Consider the following 26,857-nt stretch of genomic DNA (forward strand, 5'->3'; position numbering starts at 1 on the left):
GAGTTAATGGATTTTCAGAATACAGCCCTTGCTCCCATAAAATGTTCTACAAGTGTCTTTTTCGCTTTATAATTTCAAAATGGGTACACAATGCTTATCAAGCAGCTATGGTAAATATTACTTTTATTTGAAAAATGAGAAAATCCTGGAAAGTAAAACAACTTCTGCTAAAGCAATGGCAGAACTCAGAATAGAACTGAATTTTCTAGTGAAGACTTTTTCAAGGATTTCATAATACATCTATCCCAAACCACTCTGGGGGCTTTGGGTACAGAAGGGATTTAAGTTGGGGCAGGACTCCATTGGAATCAGAGGGCAGGTACTTACCACCAAATACAGCATAGTATACATGGAGAAGGAGGCGTGGCCAGAGAAGAAGGACTTCCTGCAAGAGTAAGAGAGGGCCATGAAAGGGACATATTCACATCCCTGATATACAATTGTCTGCCTGCCTTTCCTCCCTAGACTGACCTGGAAAGTAGCACCATCTTATTTTTACATTCCTGGTGGTGCTTTGGACACATTGCCTGGAACCTAGCAGGCACCCAAGAATGCATGAATAAACAAATGAATGAATGAATGAATGGATGTACCAATGCTATATCATAATTGTTTATGTACATATCTGTCTCAATCATGTGACTTCCTCGAGAATAAGGACTATGCCATAGTTGCCCATCTAATCCAGAGCCCAGTGCTGGGGCTGGCACATAGCAGGTGCTTGGTAAGTGCTCATTGAACTGTCTGCCTCAAAGGGGTGCACAGCGGCCATGGGAAGTGGTGTCTCACCTGGCTTCCTGGACTTTGCTGTCGTCGCCTCTGCATTTGTAGTTCTGAACATAGCCCTCGGAGCAGTTGATCAGGCTGAAATCAGGGTTGCAGACATTCAAGAAATGAGGACGCAGGCGTCCGATGGAGACTTTAGCAATGTCTGTGAAGGACTGGCTGATCGCACAGCCAAAGAGGAAGCAACCCACTTGCTTATAGAGGGCTGCCACGTAGGGATTCTGAATCGTTGACCGGGACTTCTCCTTCAGGTAATAGATCCGGTAGAATTCCCCCGTGATGATCTGAAAGGAAACCAATCAGGGAATTAGGCAGTTTCAAAGACCCATCATCAAAACTAATGCTGTAAAGGATATTTAATGACAAAAGAGAATGTTCAGTATACAACTTCAGGTTATAACCTAGAAAATCCCAATTTTCTATTTAATAAGTACACAGACACAAATATGTTTGGGAGGAAAGATCAAAGCGCTACCTTGGCCATTAGCTCCTTTTTTCAAAAAAGTCCCACCTAGCCATAGAATACCTTGGTAACAAGAAACACATAAAACAAAATATATATGTAAATATAAGTATTTTTTAATATAAGAAAGAAATAATAATGTAGCTATAGAAAAAAAAATTACAAGAAAAATCAAGACAGGGTTAAGGGTGGCCAGGATATCAGAGGATCTGTGGATTCTGGAGTTTGGGCCAAAGGATCACTGACAATCTAACTCCACAAGGGGCCTCAGCGTTGTATCAACATTGAGCCACAGTGAGGGTTTCTATAGGAAAGGGTAAGTATCCCAAGATCAAGTCCTGGGTCTGAATCCAGGCTCTGCCACCTATCGGGTGTCCTTCAGCAATAGCTTCAGCTCTCCAGGCTTCAGTTTCCTCTGTGAAGGAGGCCGCGCACCTTTGCAGAGTTGTTGGCTTAAATCTGATACCAGGGATGGGAAATGTGCTTGGTCATAGAGAGTGATGGCTTCATCTTCCTTTTCAGTAGTACGGTTAATGAAAAGAACACTGGTCTACAAACCAAGAACTGCTGGTACAGTGCCCTTCAGAGTTTGTGACTTTCCTCAAGTCTGCCTGCACTGTCCCTTCAATCCTGAAGGGTGGCGAGTGAGTCTTGATTTTCATACCCTTCCTCCATCCCACTGTGTCTAGGGGACATTTATCACTACTACAAAAAAAATAACAATAAAAGACAGCCATCAATTATTGAATACCTACTGCATACCAGGCATTGCTTTTGTATACTTCCTCTGTGAAATTCTCACAAAAACCATGATAGATACGGTTGCGGCTCAGAGCAGGGGAGCACTTCACCTCCAACTGCCTGGTTTTACATGAAGAATGGGAGGCCACTGATGTCCTGGAAGATAAATGCCTACGATGCCTATGCAGCAGACGATCAGCTCTGCGTTGGCGATGCACAACCACACACAGCCTGCCGCCCTTGTTAACTGCGCAGCACAGCCCTGGCCACTTCCGGATTGCAACCACAGTCCAGTGACGCTGATGTTCAACTCATCCCTCACCACAAAGTCCCTTTCACACTTCCTCACAGGGCGGGGTGATGAGCCACACTTGCCCTTTCATGGAGCAAGTTCACAACCAACCACAAGGGAAGCAATCGACTTCCATACCCGGGCGCTCCTCTTCTCAGTCTCCTGCTTTTCTTCACAGCGGGGGAAAGGCACCAAGGCACGCGGTCTGATCTGAGTCCTCAGGGGCTCCCAAGTCTGGGGATTAGGATGGCCATGGAGGAGGGACATGCCAGCTGGGCCCAGAGGCCAGCAGGCGCAGTGGTGAGAACAGCCACTTCGGCTAACATTTATACAGTGATTCTGCATTTAGAAATGCTTGCTATTTCCAAGTGCTACACTTTGGTTTCCCAGATCATAGTGAGGATGATTCTGTAGTAGAGGGGGAAACAGTCAATAGTCCTGACTTAGTTATTCCCTGGTTGAGCTGGACTAATATCTGATCCCACGGAGGTGCTCAGGGACTACGAGTTGAATGAACGAATGGATGAAAGGGAGCAGGGCAGTAGTTCTCACAGTTGCCTCATTGCAAAATTAGAAATATCCTCTAAACCTTACGAAGAGACCTTTGATAACACGTTGCAAAGATTAAAATCTGAGAAGCACAGCGAGTCAGAAATAAAAGCGTCCATTATATACAGGACAAACAGGGGTCCACATTAACTCACATCTAAAGATTAGACCCAGGTGTTCCAACTCCCCACCCAGCATTCTTTCCTACCATTCATTCTAATTCCCTTTTGAACCTGTTTACACTTTTACCCTATGTAACCTTCCAGGCTAACAAGTTCCAGATGTTTATTACCGCCATCATGTTCTCTTTCTTGTTTTTTATTTATAAGTCATGCTCACATGACTTTAGATGCAGGGGGGAAAAAAACCACTCAACTAGGAGTCAAGGGGCCAGGGTTTGAGTCCCTACTCATTGAGTGAATATGGGATGAGTTAGGGTCTCCATTTGCAAAACAAGGGCGCTCGACTCCGTGATTGACAGCCTCATCATTGCAATGGCATTTATTCTGAACTCTCCTGTGCTACACCTGCACCACTAGCCTCCCAACCCAGCAAAGGTAATGAGCAGTGGCAGAGGAAGGGTACTTCCCCGGAGATGACACCACAGGCAAGGAGAGGAACTGGGGCTCCGTGTACAATCCCCGCCCTTGGACTGCTCTTGAGTTTCTTTTCTCAAACCATACCACTGCCACAGATTAAGAACTTTTCTAAATTGGCTCGGCTTGAGCATGATTTCCGGTTTAATGCTGAGAAAGAATACGTGGGTTTCTACTACAAATTAGTATCTCTTGTATGAATCTCCTGATTAATCTCAAGTGAGTCACCTCTCCGCTTCAGTCAGCTTAAAGAGAAAGGGTTTGATGCCAATTCAAGGATTCCTTTCAGCTCTAACATATCCCTTCATCCTAAAACTTTGGTTTTCCATGCCACAGTCTTTCTTGCAAACAGTAAACTGCTAAAATGCTTCCTTGTCTCTCATGGGAAGATTGAGAGGTAAAAAAGAACATTTTAGGGCACCTCAAATCCTAAGAACAACGTTAATCATAGCAGCAATCGTTCACATTTCTTTTGCACTTTATAGTTTCATGTACTCTGCAACTGTGGAGAGGAAATACCCATTCTACAGATGGCGATATCAAGGCTCTGAGAGACAGTGACTTACCTGAAGGAGGTGAGGCTAGTGACAGAGTAGAGCCCAGCTATTCTGACTCTCAAGTTCAAAGACCCAGACCCATGGCAGACTACAGTGAGAGAATCTTATTACGTCTATTGTTATTAAAAACAGTTTCCACTGTAGTGGAGCAATTGTATATTTTCAAGGACTAAGCCAGGCTGAAGTCATTTAGCAGATGGTTGACTCCAGGACCACATGGCTCCTGGGCCAGCCCTGACAGATCTTGGAGTTAATGAGCAACAAATTATGTATTTTCTCTATCCCCTCGTACAGAAGGGTCGGGGAGTCGAGAACACAGCCATAAATCATCATTATGAACCAGCCGGACTTGGCTTCTTGTAATCCTAACCTTTAAAAGACCATTTAATGAAATTCGGGCTGTGAATGACGGCCCGCATACCTCACCTCTGCAGAAGAGGCGAAGGCTGAAATTGTTCTCTGACACATTACACGCCTAACTCCGGAGTCCCAGATTTACTGCTTTCGGACTTTATTCATTACTCACAATGTTTTTATTCCTGGGTAATAAAATAAGCTCTTCCCTCTACCTCCCTCTTTCCCTACAAAGGCTCTGTCCCCACCCCCCAGACTCCTGCCCCTAGAGCCCTCATTTCTGCTTCAGTCAGCAAGATGGTGATATGTAAATTTCACTGCTGAGAAAAAAACGCCTTCAATGTCAATCCCTTTCTGAAAACAGCAAGCAACAGATTGGGGGGGAGGGGGCGTGAGGGGGAGGGGCATGGCAGGCTGCCAGGCGAGCAGAGAACTCTAACCTACCTGCCTTTTAAAGCACTTGGCACAGAATCTGGAAACTAATAAACTGGGAAAGCATTGCAATTAAGCTACGAGGGGACAGAAAGGGATCAGTCCTTGCCTGAGAACGGCTGCAGTTTGGGGGGAGGTTGTCTCAAACTCTAAGACAGCCATCCTTCCCTGTCTTTTCTGGTGAAAAAGAGCTCAGCTGCCCACATATTCACAAATATCGAACTGTTCTGGAGAGGAAATTTGGAGAAATATTGGGCTAGCCTTTTTTGGAAAGGAGAGCTTAGAGTGGTAAAAGAAGTGCTGACTTCGGAGCCAGAAAACCTTTGGTTTGAATCCCATCTTTTACCTTAGGTAAGTGACTTCTTCACCTCTCTGGATTTAGGTCTCCTCATCTATAAAAAAAGACTGATAATATCTATCTGGCAGGATTGCCAGGAGATTCAAGAGGGTGATATGTCAGATGCCCAGGACCTAGCAGAGGAGCCCTCCAAAAGTTAAATTTTCTTCTTCCATTGGAGAAGGGGAAACAAAAAGTTAAAAAATACTTGTAGAAAATATCTTTCCAAGATACCCCCAAGAGCTCCTTGGAAGGGAACATTCCAAGTTCAAATTTGGAAGTACTACCTACCCCTCCAGGGTAGAACTAGAAAACGTGTGTATGGATGACATTGGCTTTGACCTTTTAATCTAGTATGTCTTGATTTTCAGGGGAACAAAGTGGAAGGGAAATCTAAACCCAAGGCAGAAAGGGCAATTCTACTACATTGTTTGTGTTATTTTTGAGCATTCCACTCTATTTTTAAATTATCTGAAGAAAAGTAAGATTTTTGCACACAGAATCTCAATAATCTCTCCTTTTAGAGACTGGGAATCATCTTCTTCCCCTGCTGAGTTTGAAGGACCAACTTCCATATACTCTGATCTGCTTGAATAATAATAATATTTGCATAGCACTTTTCAGCTTACAAAGCATTTTCACATCTACTGTGCTTTGTGCTTCTCACCCACAGGCTATATATGAATTACTAAATTATTATCGACACTTTATTAATGAATATGGTGAAGGCCAGAGAGGTCAGTGAAATCACCCTCGGTCAGAAATAAGGCAGTGGCAGGGCTGTCACTGTAGCCTTGACTTCTTCATTCTGGTTCTTGTGCTCTGTCCGATGGTATCGAGCTGGCTTTCTCTTAGAAGTCCTAACAGGCAGCAGGGTGTATGTCTCCAGTGAGATGGGCATTCGCAGGGCACCTGGTAAGGTCACGTTATCTTGTCAGTCACTTGCCCATCTAAGTCCCTTCCAGCCACAGGGCACCAAGTTATTCTTTCACATCTCAGTTATGGGGATTAATGAACTTCTTTCGGTCTAGAAGCATGTCATTCAACAAACACTTGAGGACTGAGAATAATGAAGGAAGAAATTGTTCTTCTTAAAGTTTATTTCTCAGTCCCAAGGGAAAAGAAATGTGTCCTGTATCTAGATCCTGCTTCGAAGGATGGAGACACAAGTGTAGTTATATTTTTTCTGAAGCTTAATGCTCCATCTACTGCAATAAAATGCAATATCTTTAGTGATTACAAATTATTGATAAAAAATTTAATTTTTGATTCTTCTCTCACTTGGTTGTCTTTAGCCTTGTAGCTGGACATCAGCGCCTAACAGACTGAAAGGCAATGAGGACATAGATCTGTTCAAGGCCACCAGCGGTGTTTCTGGGTATGTCAAAACTCCAATGTCTAGAATATGCACAGCAAAACGGACACATAGAGGCCACAAAAGCTATTTATGGTTAAAATGAGCAGCAGCTGCCCTATGCCCAACAGCTGTATGAAGAAGGCATTCTCTTCCCAAAACTCAGGGATTCAAACCCATGGGTCTCCTCGATGACCATCTTTGCCTGTTCATGCAAGAGTTTCCTGGCTATTTGTTCTGTAGTATTGCCTACTGCCCATCTCTTACTCTTTTTTTAACATTGAATCTCCTAAGTTTCCTTAATATAACACCACAGTACTTTTCTTCCTATACTCAAACACCTTTCTTCTTCTTCCAGTGGCTCCACTTCTGGGTTCTACCAGATAAATGTGGGTCTTCCATAGGGTTATATTCTTGCCTGTGTGCTGTGATCTCAGCTGCTTCAATAGTTTCAATTATTGCTTCTGTAAAGATGACCTCCAAACGGGCATCTTTCGCTCTCTCTCTAGGCTCAGCTTATACCTTACTCCTATCAGCCCTATTCCAATCTTCAGTCCTATCGCCTGGCTGGTTATCAAATCGATGTTATTAGCATGTCAACCTAACCGTTCTGCTCATTCCAACTTCTGCCCCAAACCTTACTTTTCTTCCCTTCATTTCTGCTCAAGGTGCCACCAAACATACAACTTCAAAGACATGAAACTGTAGACTCCTCCCGCTCCCTTATCCTACTGTCATCAAATTCTCTTCATCCTACTTTCACAAGGCATCTCACATATCCATCTTTTTTTCTCTCTCTCCTCCTTTTATCGCTACCGCTATGGCTCAGGTCTCATCTGTACCTTGGTTAGAAAGTTGACCAAGCTAGCTTAAATTACTTTCATCTATCACTAGCCAATTAATTGGAGGAATTCCCCAGCATTTAAGGAATTTCACAATACTGCTATAATCTTTTCCTACCTTATCTTTGTCTATTACTTTATACTCTACTTATCCAGCCAAGCAAATCCAAAAACACTATTGTTCAGTCTCTACTATCGTTGAAGCAATCTCCTCTGCCTGAAATGTCAGGATCTCTGATGAAAGTCCTAATCATCTTTCAAAGTAGAGCTCAACCGCCAACTAGTGTACTAGGTTAAAGTTTTGGCTCTTTTTACTTGTGGGTCTTGTACAACTGAGCTTGAGAACTCTCGTTTCCTTCTGTATATAAAGGAGGATGTTGTCAGTGCCAACAGCTCAAGGACTGTTGTGATAATTAAATGGGTAAAAGTGCTCAATGAATGATGATGCTGATGAAGCCTTCACCAAAGAAAATAACCTTCAGTGATCTTCTTAGGAACGCCTATAGCACTGTATTTATCCCTCAGGCCATCTACAGCATTTGGCTTGTTTTATCCTTTAAGCTTTCACCTCTTTGGGGCCCACTACCCTGCACTGCCCTGACTCTCCTCTTATTCTCCGACCAATTCTTTAGTTTCCTTAAGGGTCTCTAACAGTGTAATCAGTCGACTACGTGACCTGCGTCCCTGTCAGACCATAAGCTCCAAGGGCATTATCTGTGTCTGATACATCAGCTTCTAGGCCAAGGTGCCTATCACATGCCTGCTTGTTGTAGGGGAGGTCTCACCATGCATCTATCTACACAGCAGATTATCACCTTCGGCACAAACCACTTCATACAAAACACTATCACACACCATCAATATTACGTGGTCACCTGCCCAATGGTCTAGATGTGTTTTCTTCCTCCATACACTGAGCACCAAGCCTGGGAACTAAAAGCTTTGATAGGTCACTAAATAAAGAGCACTCTGCACAGCACCTTAGCACAGAGTAGGCCTTCAGTTCAAACGCTGGGCTTTAAAGCCAGACAGACCTGGGTTTTAATTCCTGCTCCCCCATTCCCTAAGCAGAGTAACCTCAAACTAGTCACGTCACCCTTGTAAGCCTCAGTACTCCCCCGCCCTCATTGAAAATGGGGTAAATAATACCTATCTCACGTAGCTGTTGAAGAGGCATTCAGATAAGGCATTTTAGTTTCTGGCCCATTAGGTAGCTCACAAATGTTATCCGCCTCTCCACCCCATCCTCTAACACACACTGATTCACAGGAACAGATTTTTCAGCCTCCTAAGCATTATCACTTAAAATGGAGACTATCGTCACCTTCACATTAGATAAATTTTTCAGTCATTAGCCCCTCCGCGCTCTGCGTAACTCAGGAAGAACTGCCGCAGCCCCCACTTCTTCCAGGGTACGAGTCGGGGTGGTTGGGAAAGGGAACAGGCTACAGTAAATCTTTATCTCAATGCCTGTGTTTGTTAAACTGCAAAGAGATGCCCCCTCCCACCATCCCTCCAGGGATAAGAAGGTCTCAGAAGAACTCTCTAGCCATCTGATCTGGGGATGACACAGTTGAAGGATTAATGTGGCCCCACTCTCTGTTGGTGGTCTTGGTAATTGCACAGATGTAGTGGATTGTAAACTGGGGGACGGGGTCTCCCACTAAGGCACTGCTGGGCCAGCACAACTTCACTTTTTTTCAGAGTTGAAAACTTGACTAACCTTTAATGAGGAGGCAATCTCGGGGAACCTTGTTTTCTTGGCAGTGCTTTCTCAGATAAAGGGAGATGGGGGGCTGGGGAGGAAGTAATGAAGTCCAGATGTAGGCAAACCGAAGCCTGGTCCTGAATAAACAAGCCTTGGAGGTATCCAGCTCTTCTTGTCTCTCTAGCAAGCAAATTTTCATGGGGTACAGAGCACGTTCCCGTGTGCATCATGGATCATATTTAAGACTTTAGGGGAGCAAATTGGACACTTTTCCCTGCTCCACACATCCTCTGGCATCTTTTGGCCTAATAATGCTGCTGATTTTATGCTCAAAACGTATGGCCTCCTCTGTGATTTTTACAAATATACATTGAGCACCAAAGTCTATGCCTTGCACTAGCAATACAAAATCAAATCAGACCAGTTCTTATCCTGATGCAGCTAACAGGGTAAGCAGGGAGCAGACAAGTAAACAGGCATGACACTTCAGCACAGTAACTGCACAGATAGAGAGAGGTGGGCACAGGGATCTCCGAGACCTTTGGAAGGTGGGGGAGGCAGGAGCCAAGGAATGCTTGCTGAAGAAGGAGATGTCTGCTTGTTTATTTAGTACCTACCATGTGCGAGAGGAAAAGGCCAGGTCTCTGCCTTCCAGGCCCCTATTATCTAGCAGAGAAGACAAGACCCGGACACAAAGCACATGACAAAGCAGTGTGTATTGAAGGTGTTATGTGTCTGCTTGAGATGGAGCAGCTTCGGGCAGTTTAGTGATGAGAGACAACGTGCAGCTATTTAAATTGAGGTTCACCACTGAGTCTCCAGCACCTGCCACACCACAGGTGTTGGGATCATTGTGGAAGGTAGGCTGGCTTTAGAAGGCAGCTGTGGTGTCATTACTGAAAAAAGTCGTGGCCTAAGAATCAGAGGACTCCAGGCCTAGCCCTGCCACTAATTAACTCGGGGAAAGTCGTTTACTACCCTTAAGCCCCAGTTATCTTCGCTGCTCCATATGTACATCCTCTGATATCTTTCCTCCCAGGATGCCTATCAGGTGCAAACAAGAAAACGTGCACATAAAGACCACTTTACAAACTGCACGGCACTATGGGAATGAAAAGGATGATTCTAGCTAAGGACACACATAATTTCACTTGATTTGACTTGCACAACAAGCCCATGGATTTGGTGAACTATTGTCACCAATTTACAGGGGGAAGACATAGCTCTTTTCCAACGGAATCAGTATGCCTTTGCCTGAGGTTGAAGGACAAACAACAGAATGAATAAGCACAGAATTTAACGCCAAAATCTGAGCTTTTTCTCCAGTCAGGATTATTACAGAGGATTAGATTCAATGGGATCTGAGAGGAAAAGCAGCATTTTTATGGCTAGAGGGAGAAGGGGATTCACCCATGACTCACCCAGGCATCAACTCTTAGATATGAAGAATCCATATAAACCCCTTTCAGGGCTTGACCAAGGCAAGCACTGATCCCATGTTTATTTAAAAAGAATACTGAGCATTTTCTCCATATTAAAATCTTTGCCCATAATACTCTTTGCAGCACAGTGCAAGGCAAAACGAAAGGAGGCTAGATAGGAGATGATATTTTACTATTTGCTCCTAATCTCACTGCTGCTAGAGTCATTAAGCCTTTACAAGGCAGGGATAGAAACCATTGCTTTGTGGATTTGGAAGGAATTCCTATTACGCTCTAATTCCAGAATCTGAGGTACATCTGAAAAAGAGGTCAACGTGACTAGATTTTTCCCTATCTCCTGCCATAGAAAGGTGTCTGCTTTCTCTATAACTTCTGATGATTTGCATGGCTAAACCTCCACTGCCTGCATTCCATTACTTTGTTGTGGGGACATCCAAACTGAAGCAAGGGCATCCAATCAGTCCAGGCTTCTCGTTTTAAACAAACCTGACATTCAGCAGAGAAGGCCTGGGCAGCACTTAGCAGGATGATTAGATTTCCAGCTTTGAGTCCCCTCTACCCACCCTGACTGTCACTCATGCCTGTTGATCAGACACAGATTCTGGACGGAGCCAACGGAGGTCTATGACGTCATAATGGGAAAGTGGGAAGCGTGTTGTTGTTGTTGTTGTTTAATTTAAGCTGTATAGCTTTTCCAGAAATGAATCTACTAAAGGGAATGATTCACGTTTCCTCTGAGGTCTTTGACTTTTTTCACAAGAACTCCTGTACTTATTGGCACGTAAACGGGCAAGTAGGCCTCACACCTCCAGCTGAAATGCAAGGGCAGCTGGGCCAGGAGGTCAAGATCCTCTTGCAAAGAGCTCTGGAGCAACAGTTATGAGACCTGGGTCCTATGTCGTTCATTAACTACAAGGAAAGAGCAGGAGCTATGAGTCCAAAGGCTGCCTGCCGTTCCTTTCCTGATTCTATTTTTTATCAGATACAGGGTCTTGGCTAAGTCAGTTCACTGTTTTTTGAGTATATGGTAGGGGCCAAGCACTGAGATGCTTTACATACATCACCTCATTTAATTCTGAAAACCTTAATAAGTAGACATATCTCCATTTAACACATGAGCATGCTGAGGCTCAGTGAGGTTAATTAACTTGCTACATTCTCCCCAGCGGAGAAGCTTAGATATGAACCAGGGCTTATGCCTTTAACAACACCCTAAACGAAGAGCCACAAGAATACCTAGCTCTCAGGGTTCCTGTGAGGTTAAAATGCTTGAGCATGGTCCATAAGTTTCTAGGGCACGTAGCAGCACCTGACAAAAGATCATTATTGTGGTATCTGCTTGCCTGGTCTTTCTCAGAACGATAGGAAAAGTACTACGTAAATCTACGTTGCTAACAGTGCCTGGGCTGGGGAAGCAGTGCTATAGCTCATTCTGTAACCAAGACCGCAACTCATGACTATTTCAAGGAAACCTGGGAGGTCAGGGAGCATTTTAATTATTGTGATTTTGGAAAAGTCATGACGCATTTTTGCAACAAAACACACACACACAAATACGTCATGACTTTTCCGACAACCTAATAAAACACCAAGTTGACATGAGCAGACAGGCAAGCCACGATTAAGATCTTAAAAGCAGATTTTTCGTAGAAATGCTAGCGTTTGTAAGGGAACAGGTTTTGGCACACAGCAGGGAAAGAACTGCTGCCCAGGAGTTTTGCTTGAGGAAGGAAGAACTAAGAGCAGCATGGGTCTTAAAGAATCTGATCTAGCACCCTCTGTTCATCTAGCCCGCTGCACAAAGTGCATTCCCATGCAGGCCAGCATTTGATTCTTACAGCAACCCTCATGAATGAACTCAAACACCACTCTCATTTTACAGATGAGGAAAACAAGGGCTAGAGAAACCAGCAATTCACCTAATTCGCAGTCAGTGGGCGCCCAGGCCTTTGAAGACTGTCTCCTTCGCTGCTGGGCTATATGTGGGAGCAGCCCACTAGGCTAGCCGGTGATATGGAGGGCAGAGAGCACAGACATCCCCATCCCAGCGCTAGTCTTATCTTAACTGCTCCCAGGTTCTAGCTGGCTTCTTCAAAGCATTTAATGAACAGATCCTCCAACTGTCAAAAACACCTGTTCAAACCTTAAGTACAAGGTACTGTGCAATTATTTGCCTTCTATTATAAACATTTTTTTCTAGGCAAAGCTGTGCTTCCTAGAGAACCCCACCCCACCCTGTCAAATTGGAGAAAATAGTAAAATCAGATTTTACATTTCGGTTTTGGAACACAAAGATCTTTAGTCCACCTTGGAGAAACTACTCCAATTGCCAAATGGACTGTTTTTCTTTTGAAGGTTGGAAAGAATTCTACTAGCCTCCTTCCCCCACCTCCCCAGTTTCAAACTGTTGATTGTGTGCCTGGTTTACGATGTTATTAAAAAACAAAGACGGGTCTCAAAGTTTACAACCAACCCCCAGAGTGGGGAAGTCAAAAGAAACTTCATGAAATGTGTTTCATGTACCATCAGCAGCTTATATTTGATCCAGGGTAGGCAAGATTAGCTAACTGCCTATCCCCTCGAGCAGTACATTTGGAATAGCCAACCTCCATTCTGAAATCAAGTCTGCAAGATGGAAAGAGGGCTTTGAAATAAGCCCGGCATAGGCTTGAACCCCAACTTTTATGAGCTGTAGACTTTGAGCATATCATTTAACCCTTTTGAGCTCCTGGTTTCCCATTTGTATCATGGGAATAACACCACTTATTTCGCATATAATGATCTTAACATTAACTTCCTTCCTTCTTGGCTTGCTAATACAGGCCAAAAGTAAGCTTCCAGGCTGTCGCTAATACATAGATGACTCAAGGATGTGTAAGGGAGAGGTTATGACCTTTGTGGACATGGTGCTTGTGCCTTTCATCCCCATCACTGGGGTTTAGGAGCAAAGAACAAACTTACAAAATACTGGAGGTATGGAATGGACAGCTGTGCAAAAAGTATGACTCACAAATTATAAGGCTGGAATGCCATCAGATACTCCTGCCCACCCCTGTCCTAAATGGACAAATCTAAAATAGGGCGGTGACCTTCCAAGTAGAGCCCAGGTAGGCCATACCCCGATTTCCATGGGCTCCAGATAATTATGGACCTTGTTCAAGACCGTGGCACATTTTTTCATCTTCAGTGAGGACTTCATCCTCTAAAGGAAGACCTGGATGTAAGCCTGGACTTTACACCTACATATGAGTAACCTGCTTAGCAGTTACGAGTTTGCCAAGTATGTCAACACTCATGATCTCTTACTCCTCACTGCGATGCTATGAAGCAAGACGGTCATCCTTGGTTTCAGAGATGTACAGCTCATCAGTGGAAGGGCCAGGTGTAGAGCTGAGGTCTCTGAATTCCAAGTCCCATTTTATTTTCACTTTGACACCACAGCCACTGGATGAGAGAACTAAACGCTTTAGAGAGTGCTAGTGGCATTATCACTGGTATAGCAGCACAGTGATGGTATGGAAAGAACCCAAAAAATCCCCGTGATATCTGACAAGGCATTTCCCCCCTCCTCTGGGGCTCAGAGCTCAGACTCTAGGGTAAGGGACAGCTAGGTTCAAAGCCCAATTCTACCTCTTATTAACCAAGTTACCTTGGGCAAATTGCTTTTACTCCATGGACCTCAGTTTCTTAAAGATAAGAACAGTATTTAGACTTCAGTGGACTGTTGTGAGGGTAATTCAGGCACAGTATTTTAGAAGGGTGCTTAGCATACTTTTATAATACTTTTAGTATATACTAAGTCCTCACGATATTATCTGCGACTTTAAGGGAAACAACGTATAGAGAAACCAATTTTACCACAGGCTAATTGATATAAACAAGAGTGAAGATCCTGTGTCATCTTAATGGTTATAACGAAAGGACATTGAACGAAACGATGTTATTCTAGGACCTGGGCTTAGTATTTTAAAATACCTTTAGTAATAGTATTAACTCCATGAAATAATGTTAATGTTAATGTTAAAATAAAGTGAAATTCTAATTGATCTGCCCTGTCTCTGCTGGCTCAGATATTCTATAATATGACACAGGGGACATCAGGACAGGTTGAGCATGGTATGGCAGTCTGGGCGCTTACCGCAAGGATGGCGATGACGATGCCCACGGCGCAGAGCACAGCATCGTTTATTGTCTCACCAGTTTTCAGAGGATACTTGATGCTTTCATCATTGCAGTAAAACCCTCGGTGGTAAGGCTTGATGGTGCTTGTCTCAATGATCAGGAAGGGAAGGCCCGCTGGTTAAGATGGAACCATTGCATATACGAGGGGTAGGGAGGAAAAAAAGAGAAGGGGAAAACGTCAATGCAAGGACGCTAAAGAATGACCTAAAACTAAGACCATCCCAAATAACAACAAGGACAGAGACATCAATTCCTCGTGTTTGTGGCGATCTACAGCCTAATGAGAGTTTTCACACTGCATGTATCCCCTTTCCTCCTTTTGTCACCCGTAGCACCATCTTCTGGTCTTGGCCAAGAGCACAGAGAGAGGCAATGGAAGAGCCAGGGCAGGAGCATTTCCACTGCCCTGTAACATCCAGTTAAAAATTAAAGTCCAATTTGTAGTAATTACTGGCGCAGCCCCAAAACTAATGATATCTCATTATGCCTTCATGTGCATTCTTCTCTTAAGTCTTAACCGTTTCCCTTTGAGAAGTTCATCCTAAGGCTCCATCCTCTATGTTGCATGGAGCAGTGAAGGCCTCGGAGTCAGATAACCTGAATTTGAATCCCAGGGTCCAGCATTTTCTAGCAGTGTGACCTCTGGTTCTCAATCCATCTTCCTGGGCCTCAGCTTCCCCGCATGTTAAATGAGTTGTGGTGGTGACTACCGGAGAACAAAGCACATAAAATTGCTAGCACAGTGCCTGGCCCACAGTGGCTGCTCAATGAACGCCATCTTCAGTCTTTTTCTTTCACTGTTCAGAGTCATGGAGAAGACGGAGCAGAGCTGGAGCAGAGCCCAAGGGCATCCGAGCGCAACAAGCTGCTAGTGCAGCTGCTGCTGGTTTAATCAGTAGCCAGCTCAGACGCCATTCTTTTAAAGGTCATGGTAAATGGATTCCATCACCTGCCAGGAAAATGTCCCTATAGCCCTCAAGTAAAAAGTGAAAGGCCACAGTAGCTCTTGCTTGGACACTGCAAAGGCCTCCACATCAGTTTTTTGGCCTTCACTGCCTCTTACACATATCCACCAGTTTACTTCCTGGCAATAAGCATGTCATTAAAAAGCTCTTCAATGGTTTCCTATTGCACAGGACAAGATAAAGTATGACCTACAAAATGCCCCACGCCCCGGGCCTTCCCTCTCCACTCATGGCATTGACACATCCTACAAGAAAACAGTACACAGAGATTCTATCTTGGTTTAGGCTCTTCTCTTAGACTGGAAGACCTTTTTCCACCCTACCACCCAAGTTCAATACCAAGCCCCAAGGCCACCTCACAATTACATTTTTACAAAAGGAGAGCCGCTGAATGTTAGGACTAGGGAAGACCACGAGAAACATCTGGTTAATGGCAACATACACCACTGGTGTGCACCTACAGTGTGTAAGGTGCTGTATAGCCATTTTTGCATTGAATCTTCCAATATCCTGAGAGGTGATTTTAAAGCATCATTTAAGCATGAATATCACTCATCTTCAGGTGGAAAAAAACAGAGACTCTGGGAGGCTATTTATATTTAGCTCACTCACTCTCTTAGTCCATCCCCGAATGCCTCAATCCCTAAGTTAACTTTGCAAATTGGTTTCATCCAAATGTGCATTTCACTAACTGAAAAATCCCAAGATAAGCAGCTGTGGAAAAAATAAAATTCCATTTTCATGTTTTTCAAAAAGAATTAAATTCATGTTACGTTGCTCGAAGGCCCACACCATCTCTTTAAAAAAAAATGTATACCATAAACTCCACAATTTTTCAATTACTTTGGTCCAGACCTGCGGTGATAAAAATGCTCACTTTCTAAAAAGTGTATTTATGTATCACTGTGCATACACACATGGATTTATTTGATTTTATTCTTTGGATTTATTTGAACTCTCCGGCTATTTATTTTGTGACCCCTAACTGCTTCCTGCTAGAACAACAATTTACTTTATCAAATTCATACTGGTGCTTTGAAAAGAAAGAACAGCAACACACCACACAGCATTGTGCCTGACCTTCTCAAAGTAAACACAGAGGGGCCCTGCAGGGGAGGCAGTAACCATTAGCTCTTGAAACCCCATTTCTGGGACGGAGTAAAGGGGGCAAGGGAGGGGCAGTGGATACATGTTCCGGCTTAGAAACGGCAAGAGCAGTTAGCTGATCTTTCGGGGTTGGGGGGCTGGGAGAGAAAAGCTATCATGTGGGCCCAAACCATCTTCATTCCATTGCCTAAATATTTTGAAATGTGGCCAAGTTGGCTATGAAAAGTAGCTGAGAAGCCAGCGGTATGATATTAATAGTCCGCTTTTAAGTTCCACACATCGTGATAAAATCGTTTAGCTTGGTGTCCGAGCCCAGCCGCAGCCTCGGTGGTGCCTGGGAGCCAAAGCGTTGCTAATAAACTTAGGTAGGAAACAGACCCCGAGTTCCTTAAATTTGTGCTACACTCCTCAGGCCCCCAGCTCCCATTTTTTAATAGCATTCACATGATAGCCCTGTAAAACATGTTTCTACGGACAGTAAAACACATATAAAAGAGCTGTGGAGTTAGATAAATTGGGTTAATGACCTCAACTCGGGTCCCTTCTACTTGAGCAAATTATCTCACAACTCCAAAAGCCCCTTCTCATCTGTTCAAAGAAAGAATGAAATCTAGCTTTGAGATTGCTGGGACGATGTAATAAGCTAAGGTATTAAATCATTCATTTATTCAACAACTAGTTATTTTTTACCATGTATACGAAGTATAAGAAATACAAAGATGACATAAGCCCTGTCCCCAGGGAGCTTACGATCTAATAGGGGAAGACACCGGGACGCCATTAAAATCAGTACAGGATGCTGCTTTAGTTGGAAGGCACCAGGCGAGAGCACTGGTAACATCAGCATAGTCTGGCACGTGCTATGGACGCTCAGTAAACGTGAAAAAAGAAGTGTGAAAAAGACCCACAGAGAAGGTTAGGAAAGGAAATCTGTCTGGTCCGTTCCTTTGCCCTCAACCTGGGAGCAACACAAATCCTTTTCCTTCCTTCCTTGATCAAGGCTTAGGGAAGGTTTCCGGTTCTGATTATGTGGATGAGGACCACAAACAGACAAGAAGCTGGATGTAAATATACTCTGTTTGTCGTCTTGAAAGGCGTGGAAATAGCATTTAGAAAAACCAATGGCTTCTTTTTGTCTCCCCTACAAACTTGTGGTCCAGATTGGGGGTGATGCCAGTCAAATCTTGACTTTGTTCCAAAAAAAGAATAACTTCAGATTACTTCAGTCAATGTGAAAAGCACAAACATTGTCCCCAGTGGGGCAGCTAGTCCTCAAAAGATATAAAACATCAAGCCTTCTGTCTCCAGGACACAGAGAAGAGGCTGTTCTTTTTCCAAAAGCAAGATTCCATTTCAACTTTGGCATCATCTTGATTACCAACCAGTACAACCCCTGATCATTTCATTTCAAGAAAATTTCCAGTGCTAGCCACTGGGAATCCAGCGGTGAATACATCACTCATAGTCCCTGTCCTCAAGAGGTTCATGGCATTGTAAGAAAGTCACGGAAACAATTGCATTAAAGTATTTTTAGTGTGCGAACTGACATATGTATAGACTACAAAAGTCTACTGTATTAGGGACCCTACAGGTGGCCCATAGGATGGGAGGCTTGAGTTGACCCTTATATGAGCAGGAGGTTTCCGGGGGCCCAGGAGCTAAGTACATTTATGAGAGTTCAGTGTGGTTTAGGGGTTCCAATAAGGCAGTCAACAAAACCAATGGCCAAACGAGAATACAATTTTAAATTTGGCTACAGAGCTGGAAGAGATACATAAGTAAACAAAGGGAAAACTAGCACAGAGAACAATAATAATAGTGAACATTTACTAAACAACTATTATGTGCCCACACTGTGCTGACGAGTCCCACATAAACTATTACAGCCTGACAAACCTGGCTGCTTGTTATGTTCTAGGCACTGATGGAGCTACTGAGATAAAAGAGTTTATGTCCCAACCTTCAGGTGGCTCACAGGTTCATGGGAGAAACAGTCATAAAAACTAACATGTTAAGTCACCTTAAATTTCAAGGGATTAAAGTGACTTACCAGAGTCACTCTGCAAGTAAGTGATGGAGCTGGATAGAGTTCACATGATCCAGTTTTTGGGTGCTTTGTAAAGTAAGTGAGTCACTTAAAACAGAGAGAAGGAGGCACCTATGAGTATTAATACATTAAATGAAGCTGAGCAAACCTCATGGTCTTTGAAGAAAAAAAGGCTTTGTTTGGAACAGTCAAGGCAACAGCACTGGCTGTTGCTCACTGAACATTCACCATGTGCCTGCAGATGCGCTCAGTATCTAATTTAGCCAGAACTCTGAAGCCAATATCCTGGAATTTAGATGTATCTATAATGAAAGGTACATTATGAGCTTTTTGCAAAGCAGAACCAAAAAAGCATACACACATACACCATCTGGTGATTCTAGACCCAGACTCAAGTATTTCTCCTTTTAATCAAGGATCAATTAACTTCCTATACCTCCAGGGACCTCTTGGGATGTGTAGGCTGCAGAGGAGGTGAAATTCGAACTCACTGACAAACACTTAATGGGCAGAAAATCAAAGCATGAAGAAAGGCCCCTGTGTTGGGTTCAGGCCTTTGAAACTTCTTGGGCTTTGAAAAACTAACACTTGGGCAGGTTGGGCGGTTGGGAGTGGGGTGTAAAAAAACAGAGGATAAGTTTTCGTGGCCCACCCATTGGTAAAGTCATGTGGGAAGTGTTACCAAAGTGACCCAGCCCCAGAGCCCTGCTCCCTTCAGTCACAGCTTCACATTTGCACAAAATTAAACACAGCCTCCTGCTCTCAGAGTGCTTTTTCGAAAGCCCTTGGTGTGGGCCGTGGAAGAGTGGGGGTCAGAGGGTGAATGAGAAATCTTTACACTTTTGCATGAACCCAATCAGAGCATCAGGGAGGGGTTTCCCATGTATCCTATATCCCAAGTCCTTTGAGTGCCTTTTGCAGAGTTTTGCAACTTTCCGCTTCCCTGCATCTGTACTTATGTTAAAATAAGCAAAAGTCTAGGATCTATGTGAGTAATAATTAAACTAACATCTGCAGAAAGTCTACACACTTACCCACAAAATAATACTGGAACCAGAATATGCGTGTAGGTACCAAGCATAGAGTAAGTTGTTCAAATTAGGCAGCTATTAGGACTCTGACAGGAATTTATCCATCTTACCTACACTATAGAATTCTACTCACTTTACAAATGAAAAATTGAGGCTCAGAAAGGTTAAGCAGCTCGTCTCAAGTGCAAAGCTAGCACATGGCACCAATTTGGACCAGATGTTAGAAACATATATGGAAGGCGCTGGGATTCTGATTGCAAGGAGTTTGAAGTCTAAGTAGGAATTAATGTATTCTAATCTCCATCATCGCTCTGAAAAGTTATAGGTTATCATTTCCATTTGTACCCAACAGAAAACTAAGGCCAGAAGGTTTTCTCACTTGTGCAAGGGTCCCAAGGGAGTCAATTGGTCACCAGAATTTGAACCCAGGTCTGTCTTTCTTTGGGCTGATATTTTCTTACTCCATGACCTGACCCTCCCCTTCTTTATAAATGTATTCCCTGTTAAAATATGACCAAATGATTTTTTTTTAATCACTTATGGCCAGAATGGTCAACCCAACTACTACTTAGAGGTTCAAAATACAAATATTTATGTTGCTTGTAAGTGACAGGGTTTCTATTTAAAGTAATTAATTGCTACTGGTCTTAGAAGTGTGCAAACTTTCTTTGGTTTATGATATTTGTCCAGATTTTTAGACTGGACACAATCCAGATGAGACAAAACTAAGTTTACTATGAAGGTGTTTCCCACCTTTGAAAGGAGCTGCCATGAAAAACACTTGCTGTTGGCTGGTGTGAGCATGCAATATTCTGGGCCCAGAGGCTCTCTTTGACAAATGCTCAATTCTTCAGTACTAGAAAGTTCAGGCCCTTCCTTCACAAAAAGAAGATTGTCAGAATCGAAAGCACCTCCATCCTACAAATGAAGAAACTAATGGCACATCCAGTTCTGGTGCCTGGGTTTCCTGACCCCAAGTCCAAGGGGTTGCGTTTCATTCCACAAACATTTATGGACAGTTACTGAGGACTAAGGGCTGTGGTAGGTGCTGGGGGCACAATGATGAGCAAGCTACTGCACTGTTTTGTTTTGGTTTTCGTTTTTTATTGTTTATATTTTATTTTATTTTTTTATTCTTTTATTTATTTTATTTTAATTTTTTTATTATTATTAGTTTCAGGTGTACAAAAAACAATGCAATAGTATACTGCACTGTTTTTGAGTTTCTCCACTTTGGAAAGTCTCAGGTTCCATGACAAAGAGCTACCTGGCTTTAGTCTAATCCTGGATGTGAAAAAAGAACTTTGGATGGCCTTTCTTATTTGAAAGTGCTTGAAGTGAAAACATTTTATTCTTTAAAATAATTAACATCAGCCACCTTAACACCCCCAGCTCTGGCTGTTTTGGCCTTTTCAGTTGGATTTTTAAAGGGTTACCACATCCACCAGGAACTAAAAACAAACTAACCAACAGCCCGTGGTTCATGGCTTTCACTGAGAGAGGTCCAGACTTCTTTTGCTGCCATTATATATTTCACAAATGAAATATTTTATTTCTAGTACTAACACACAACTATCAGAGCCAACAGGACTTAAGATTTCTCTAATCCAGGTAAAACTGAGCATTTCCCAAGACCCTCTTCCTCTCTTTTGATCCCTTATTTAAAATAAGGACGAGCGTACATTTACATTTACTGAGCATGTATTATGTGCCAGGAGTTTTGGATATATCAGCGGGTTTAACTCTCAAAATAATCCTCTAAATTAATTAGCATATAGCCAAAATACCAAGGGTCAGAAAGATTATGATTTGCCTCAGTGTCCACTCTGCTGATAAGAGCCATAACCAGGGTACGTAATAGAATACTCTGATTCTAAAGTTCATTCAGAGATGAGGCCAGTTAGCCTTTCTTGCTAGATACACACGAACTATGTCTATGCAGATTTCAGAAAAGCTACAAAGCTCTGGAAAGTGGATGTTGACCTTGAACAAGGATAAAAAGCAAGCTCCCCCTTAGATGTTGAGATGGATTTATATAGATCCAGCCACTCTCCTGCCTCAGTCTCTCTTTTATGACCTAAATCTGTTCATTTGCAATGTGGCTGCCCAGAATTAGGACATACCAAGAATCACATGGGTGCATAGGGTTTTATAGTTGTTACATAAATAATGACATTTGATTTTCCCGTGTTTTCATCTGGATCAAACTACCACTGGCAAATTCCTATTCATCCTTCAAGACTTAAATAATTCTCAAAGGATTCACTCACTTAGCCGTGTAACCCATTCTGACAGAGTTCCTCTCTTCCCATTTAAATGTGAACTTCAGAGTCAAGCAGATAAGATTTCACTTCTCACTTCTGTCACCTGTCATGCCTACTGTGTGACCTTGGACGTCATTTTACCTCTCTGAACTTCATTTTCATCAATGTACAATAGGAGTTTGTAGAAGAGCTCCCAGCACAGAGTTAATTATGAGGACTAACGGAAACAGTTTATAAAATATCCAGTAATTCCCTGGCTCCATAAATGTTCCTTCTTGCTTCTATCTGTAACAGGAAGCCACTAAAAACTTTTAAGCAGGGATAAGATGTGATCAGAGTTCTGTCAAAAGCTCACTCAAGTAGCTGTGGGCCTGCCAGTCACTTCCCAAATGCAATCTGATCCCAAGGGAACAGCATGCTGATCAAATCCCATAATTCCAGGGATTTCTTGGGATTGTATAAACAGAAGGGGCTTCCACAGTGGTTAGCAGGACCTGGCACCCGGACACCAAGAAATATCACAGCAGGATCCCTGCCATGCATTCTCAAAGATCACATGAGGATGAATGGGAGGTAAAGCTATAACAAGGGTGAAAAGAAACGTTTTATTTTTTCCAACAGTCAAACGCGTGTTCGTCAGCATGCACACCCCCATCTAAGCCATGCTGCCCAGGTGGACACAAACGCCAGGTTCACAGGGCAGTAAAATAAACAACCTGTGGACTGGCAGGACATCAGACACCTAGGAGGGCCAAAGTTTGAGAGAGTCAAAAGGCAAGACTGGAGCGAGACGCAGTGCCAAAGATGAAGAGTAGAGGCATTATCGGAGGCCTCGTGAGAACAAAATCATGCAGGTCGGCAAGCCAAAGCTGTCAGGGTGCTCCAAGGTAACCCATCAAGCCAGCTGGTCTGGGTTCCAAGTCAAAAGTCACAAACTGGCAGCCCATGGCCAAACCTGGTCTGCAGAAATGTTCTGTTTGGCCCACCCACGGTTTCAATTTTTTAAAATTAGTTGTTAACATTTAATAACGGGAGGTCTCATGTAACATCCAGATTTCCAGCTTCTTAAACCAGCTCTAACACCATGCGGCAATACAGGCAGTGGTGACTGGCCACATCCACTTCCAGGGTGCCAGCGTGCCCTGTGGACTCCATCACACTAGGGCTATGTGTCAGTTGCTAGTCTCACTGAGCTTATACTGTCAATTTTCCTATACTCAGTCTACTTCAGTCATTTCTGTTAAACTGCTTGGCCCCTGTAGACATTTAGCTTTTCCATCCCTGCTGTAGAGAAGATGGAAGTCCTTGGACGGACCCATAAAAGGAGAAATAACTAACTCTTGATTCAACATTGGCCTCCAGGGAAGGTAACGGCCTCATTAGATGTGTGTATATGTGAATGGATATGTGCATGTGTTTATGTATCTGTGTCAATGTTAGCCCAAGACTGAGCCTCCTATCTATGTTTTCAATGATAAATCCAAGGATTGTATCAAGTCACCATTACAAGACAGGCAATAATATTTGCATTTTAGATATGGGGAAACGGAGGCTTGGAAGCTAAATGTCTTACTAAAGGTCTCACAGTTAGTAAAAGGAATAAGGATTAGAAGCCAAGGTTTGTGGAACTACAAAGCTCTTAGTAAATTTATTCCATGAGGCTGGCAGTGGGTGGAGCTATCAGAGTTCTATTTTTTAAGGCCATAGTTATTTAAAATAAAAATAAAACAGTCTCCTTTAATAGAGGCTCATGAATTCTAAAGAGCAACGGCCAAGTGGGAAGAGGTTTAAGAATTAAAGCCCATCAGATATGTGTTGGTATTACAAAGCTCACTCGAAATGGAGTTAGGCGCACTGCAGTAACATGCTGATAAAGTCGGGAACTACAAGAGATCGTAGATGTCATTTACTTCATTGAACAGATGGGAAGATGGAGACCCACCACACTGAAGCATTCTAATCATTCCTTCCCGGTAAGTCTCCTGTCCTAGCTGAGAGTCTCTTCAGAAAAGGGTCCATATATTTTATTCATCTCTGTATCCCCGGCACAGAGAATAATTCCTGGCACTTAGTGGGTGCTCAACAAAGGTGTACTGAGTAAATGTATAGGAAACAAACTAACATTCAGAAGACCTGACTCCATCCCCAATACACTCTATGACCTGTGGATCCTTTTTCGCCCTTCTGAATTCTGAAGGGCCCCGCCCCATCTAATCTCTCTCATCTCCCGAATCCTGTTTCACTAACAGGCTCCCTCAAAATAACACAATAGCACATATCCTCGTGAAGAGTGACAATTCCATCAGGAATCATTTAAGGGGCACCTCATCAGCTGCAAGTCTCAGATGGGTGGTTAGGCTGCATGATCTTGAAAGGACACTTTATCTTCACTGTTTCCGGGCCTTTTTCACGTAATGAAACTACCAGAAAATAGTTTGTAGGGCAGCCCCAGGTAAGCTGAGGAGGCCACTGGTCAGTGACTCAGTGGCTACACCCTGCCCTGCCCAGCTGCTCTGGGATCAATGTCAGCCCACCCCCAGCCCATTTGCTGTGATCCTCTACTCTTTGCCCTGAAGAAAGCTCTATGTAAAAGGGAGAACACCAATTTCAACCAAGCAACTCAGACCTGGGTTTGAAAACCAGTTTTGCCACTTATAATCTATGCAATCTTCAGCAGGCTGCTTAACTTCTCTGAACCCCAAGTGTCAAGAGAGGATGCCAACAGCCATTCCGAAGAGCAGTGAGGATGAAATATCACATGGTAGCTATTTAACCAGGGTGAGTGCTCTGCCCTCCTGGTCCTGAAAATCTACTATCCAGCTGTTTACAGGATGCCAATCAACTGGCTTGACTGGTTTCCTTAAGAAGGAGGCTGAACTAACCTGGACAGGGCTGTGTCAGCTCAGACAAGGAATGTCACTCAAGTTGAGCAAGACTGGAGCCATTCCAGTGTGCTGCAGATAAGAACCCTCACCCCAACAGCACACTCCCCATTCCCTGCCCTGTCAATGTTCCTTTTGTGAAACACTGAAGCCTTCTTCAACTATGACAGCTGCCACCTGCACAAATAATTCAGGGATGTAATTTTGTAACTGAATACAAGCCCTGAAAGCTGAAAAGTTTGAAGTCCAAAATAATCCCTTTGACCTTCTGCTTAAACACTCACTAATCACTTTTTAATTTGTAGTTTATTTCCTCTCTCTGTGCTGTCCTTATGGGCTCCATTTTCATTTTAGAAGTATCCAGGGAGTAAATGGCATTACAAAACACCTGATTAAAGTACAAATCAAACTTCTTTCTCAGACATCTGAGGCTGGGTCCATGCCCCACCAAGTTTTACACATTGCACTGGGTGGCAAGAAAGCGAAGGAGGAGAAAAAGGTTGCTTTTGAACGAGGAAACTCCTCGCTGAGAGAATTATGGGCTACAGAAACTATTAAGATGTGGTCCCCACCCTCGAAGAATGCACACTTGGGGGGGAACTACCCATGATGCAATGCGACAGGAACGCCCAGAGAGACATTTCTAAAATGTTCAAGGAGCAGAGGACGCCCTCAACACATGACCTGGCAGCCAGCAGGCACGCAATACCAGTTTATTGACGAGCCCAGTAAATGCATTTCAAACATTCCTTGCTATCTGTGAATGGCAATAACGTACTTAAGGTTCTACTAAAAGAAAAAAAAAAGATTTCAGAACTCAAAAGTTTCCCGCCCCCACCAAAAGTTAACAAAACTGCTTCTGTATTCCAACCTCATTCCCTACCCAACTTACTACCTGAAGGAAAAAGGAGAAAAGGAGTTTGAGGGAGCCCATCTGATTCCTAAAACATAGATGCTGAAAAGATGTGATAAAGGAAAAACTAGTAGTTAAATGTTATTCAATCCAGAAGAAATGTCTTAATTGGGGAAAATCATCACTAGTTTTTTCATCACTACGGTTACTATAAGTTGAAGTAAGTGGAAGGCAAATAAATATATTGGGTCATTCTACTTTGTGTGGCTGTACTCGCAGATTAGTCACCCCTTCACCTACTGAGTAAGTAATAAAGAGTTCTCAGGTATTCAGAGCTGGGTCAGTTCAGCTAATGATATCCTGGGGAGGAAAATCATTTCAACCCATTTTTGGCTGAGTGAAGACATGCCTGATATCAATAAGAGGATAACACAGGCGAGTCTGAGAGTATTAGGAGTTAAATTTCTTTTGCTAAGGCAACCTTAAAAAACAAATACTAGCCAAAGATAATTGATAATAACTTGTATTCATCCGTGTTCATTCTGCTGCTGACTCTATAACCACACTGCTGCTCTCCCAGGCTCTATATTTCTTCATATGTAAAATGAAAAGGGTGGTTTACCAGGTGCCTTGTGGACCTTTTTAAGTTTAGGAATTTTCACCTTTATCCAAGTAGTGCAGGGTTTTATAAACCAACTGAAGGCTTCATTTCCATGGCTTTCATGTAGAGCAGAGGGGCCTCACCCTGCCCCTCTCTCCTGGCTGGGGTGACTGCCGAGCACGCTACTTTAAGTTCATAAAGGTAGACTGGCCAAGCACAGCCCCTCAGAGTTCAAAGATGCTCATTTCTAAAGAATGGTTCCAGAAACATCCCCAATTTCTGCAGACCTTCAAATAGAAACTGAATTAATGATTGGCAGCTCTTGGCTCTGTCCAAGAAGAGGGCATCAGCAAAAATGTGGTGTGGGTGAGAGGCAGCTGGGAATTAGCACTAGCGACGGCTTTATAGCCGGGCCTCATTTATTCCTCCCGGTAAGCCTTCCCAAGTAAGCAGCACCAGCTGGATTTGGGAC

General features: G+C 43.3%; 1 protein-coding gene across 1 annotated transcript in view; it reads right to left on the minus strand.

Annotated features, from left to right (window-relative positions):
- The window catches only part of PLPP3 (phospholipid phosphatase 3), an 80,954-nt gene that overhangs the window by 25,304 nt on the left and 28,793 nt on the right, over positions 1–26,857 (minus strand). Inside the window, exons 2-4 of the mRNA XM_019628271.1 lie at positions 14,592–14,749; positions 790–1,070; positions 328–385 (exon numbers count right to left, since the gene is read on the minus strand). Of these exons, the coding sequence (XP_019483816.1) occupies positions 328–385; positions 790–1,070; positions 14,592–14,749 (497 nt within the window). The remainder of the gene's footprint in view (positions 1–327; positions 386–789; positions 1,071–14,591; positions 14,750–26,857) is intronic.

The sequence above is a fragment of the Hipposideros armiger genome, unplaced genomic scaffold (genome assembly GCF_001890085.2).
Source record: "Hipposideros armiger isolate ML-2016 unplaced genomic scaffold, ASM189008v1 scaffold_776, whole genome shotgun sequence".
Taxonomy (NCBI): Eukaryota; Metazoa; Chordata; class Mammalia; order Chiroptera; family Hipposideridae; genus Hipposideros; species Hipposideros armiger.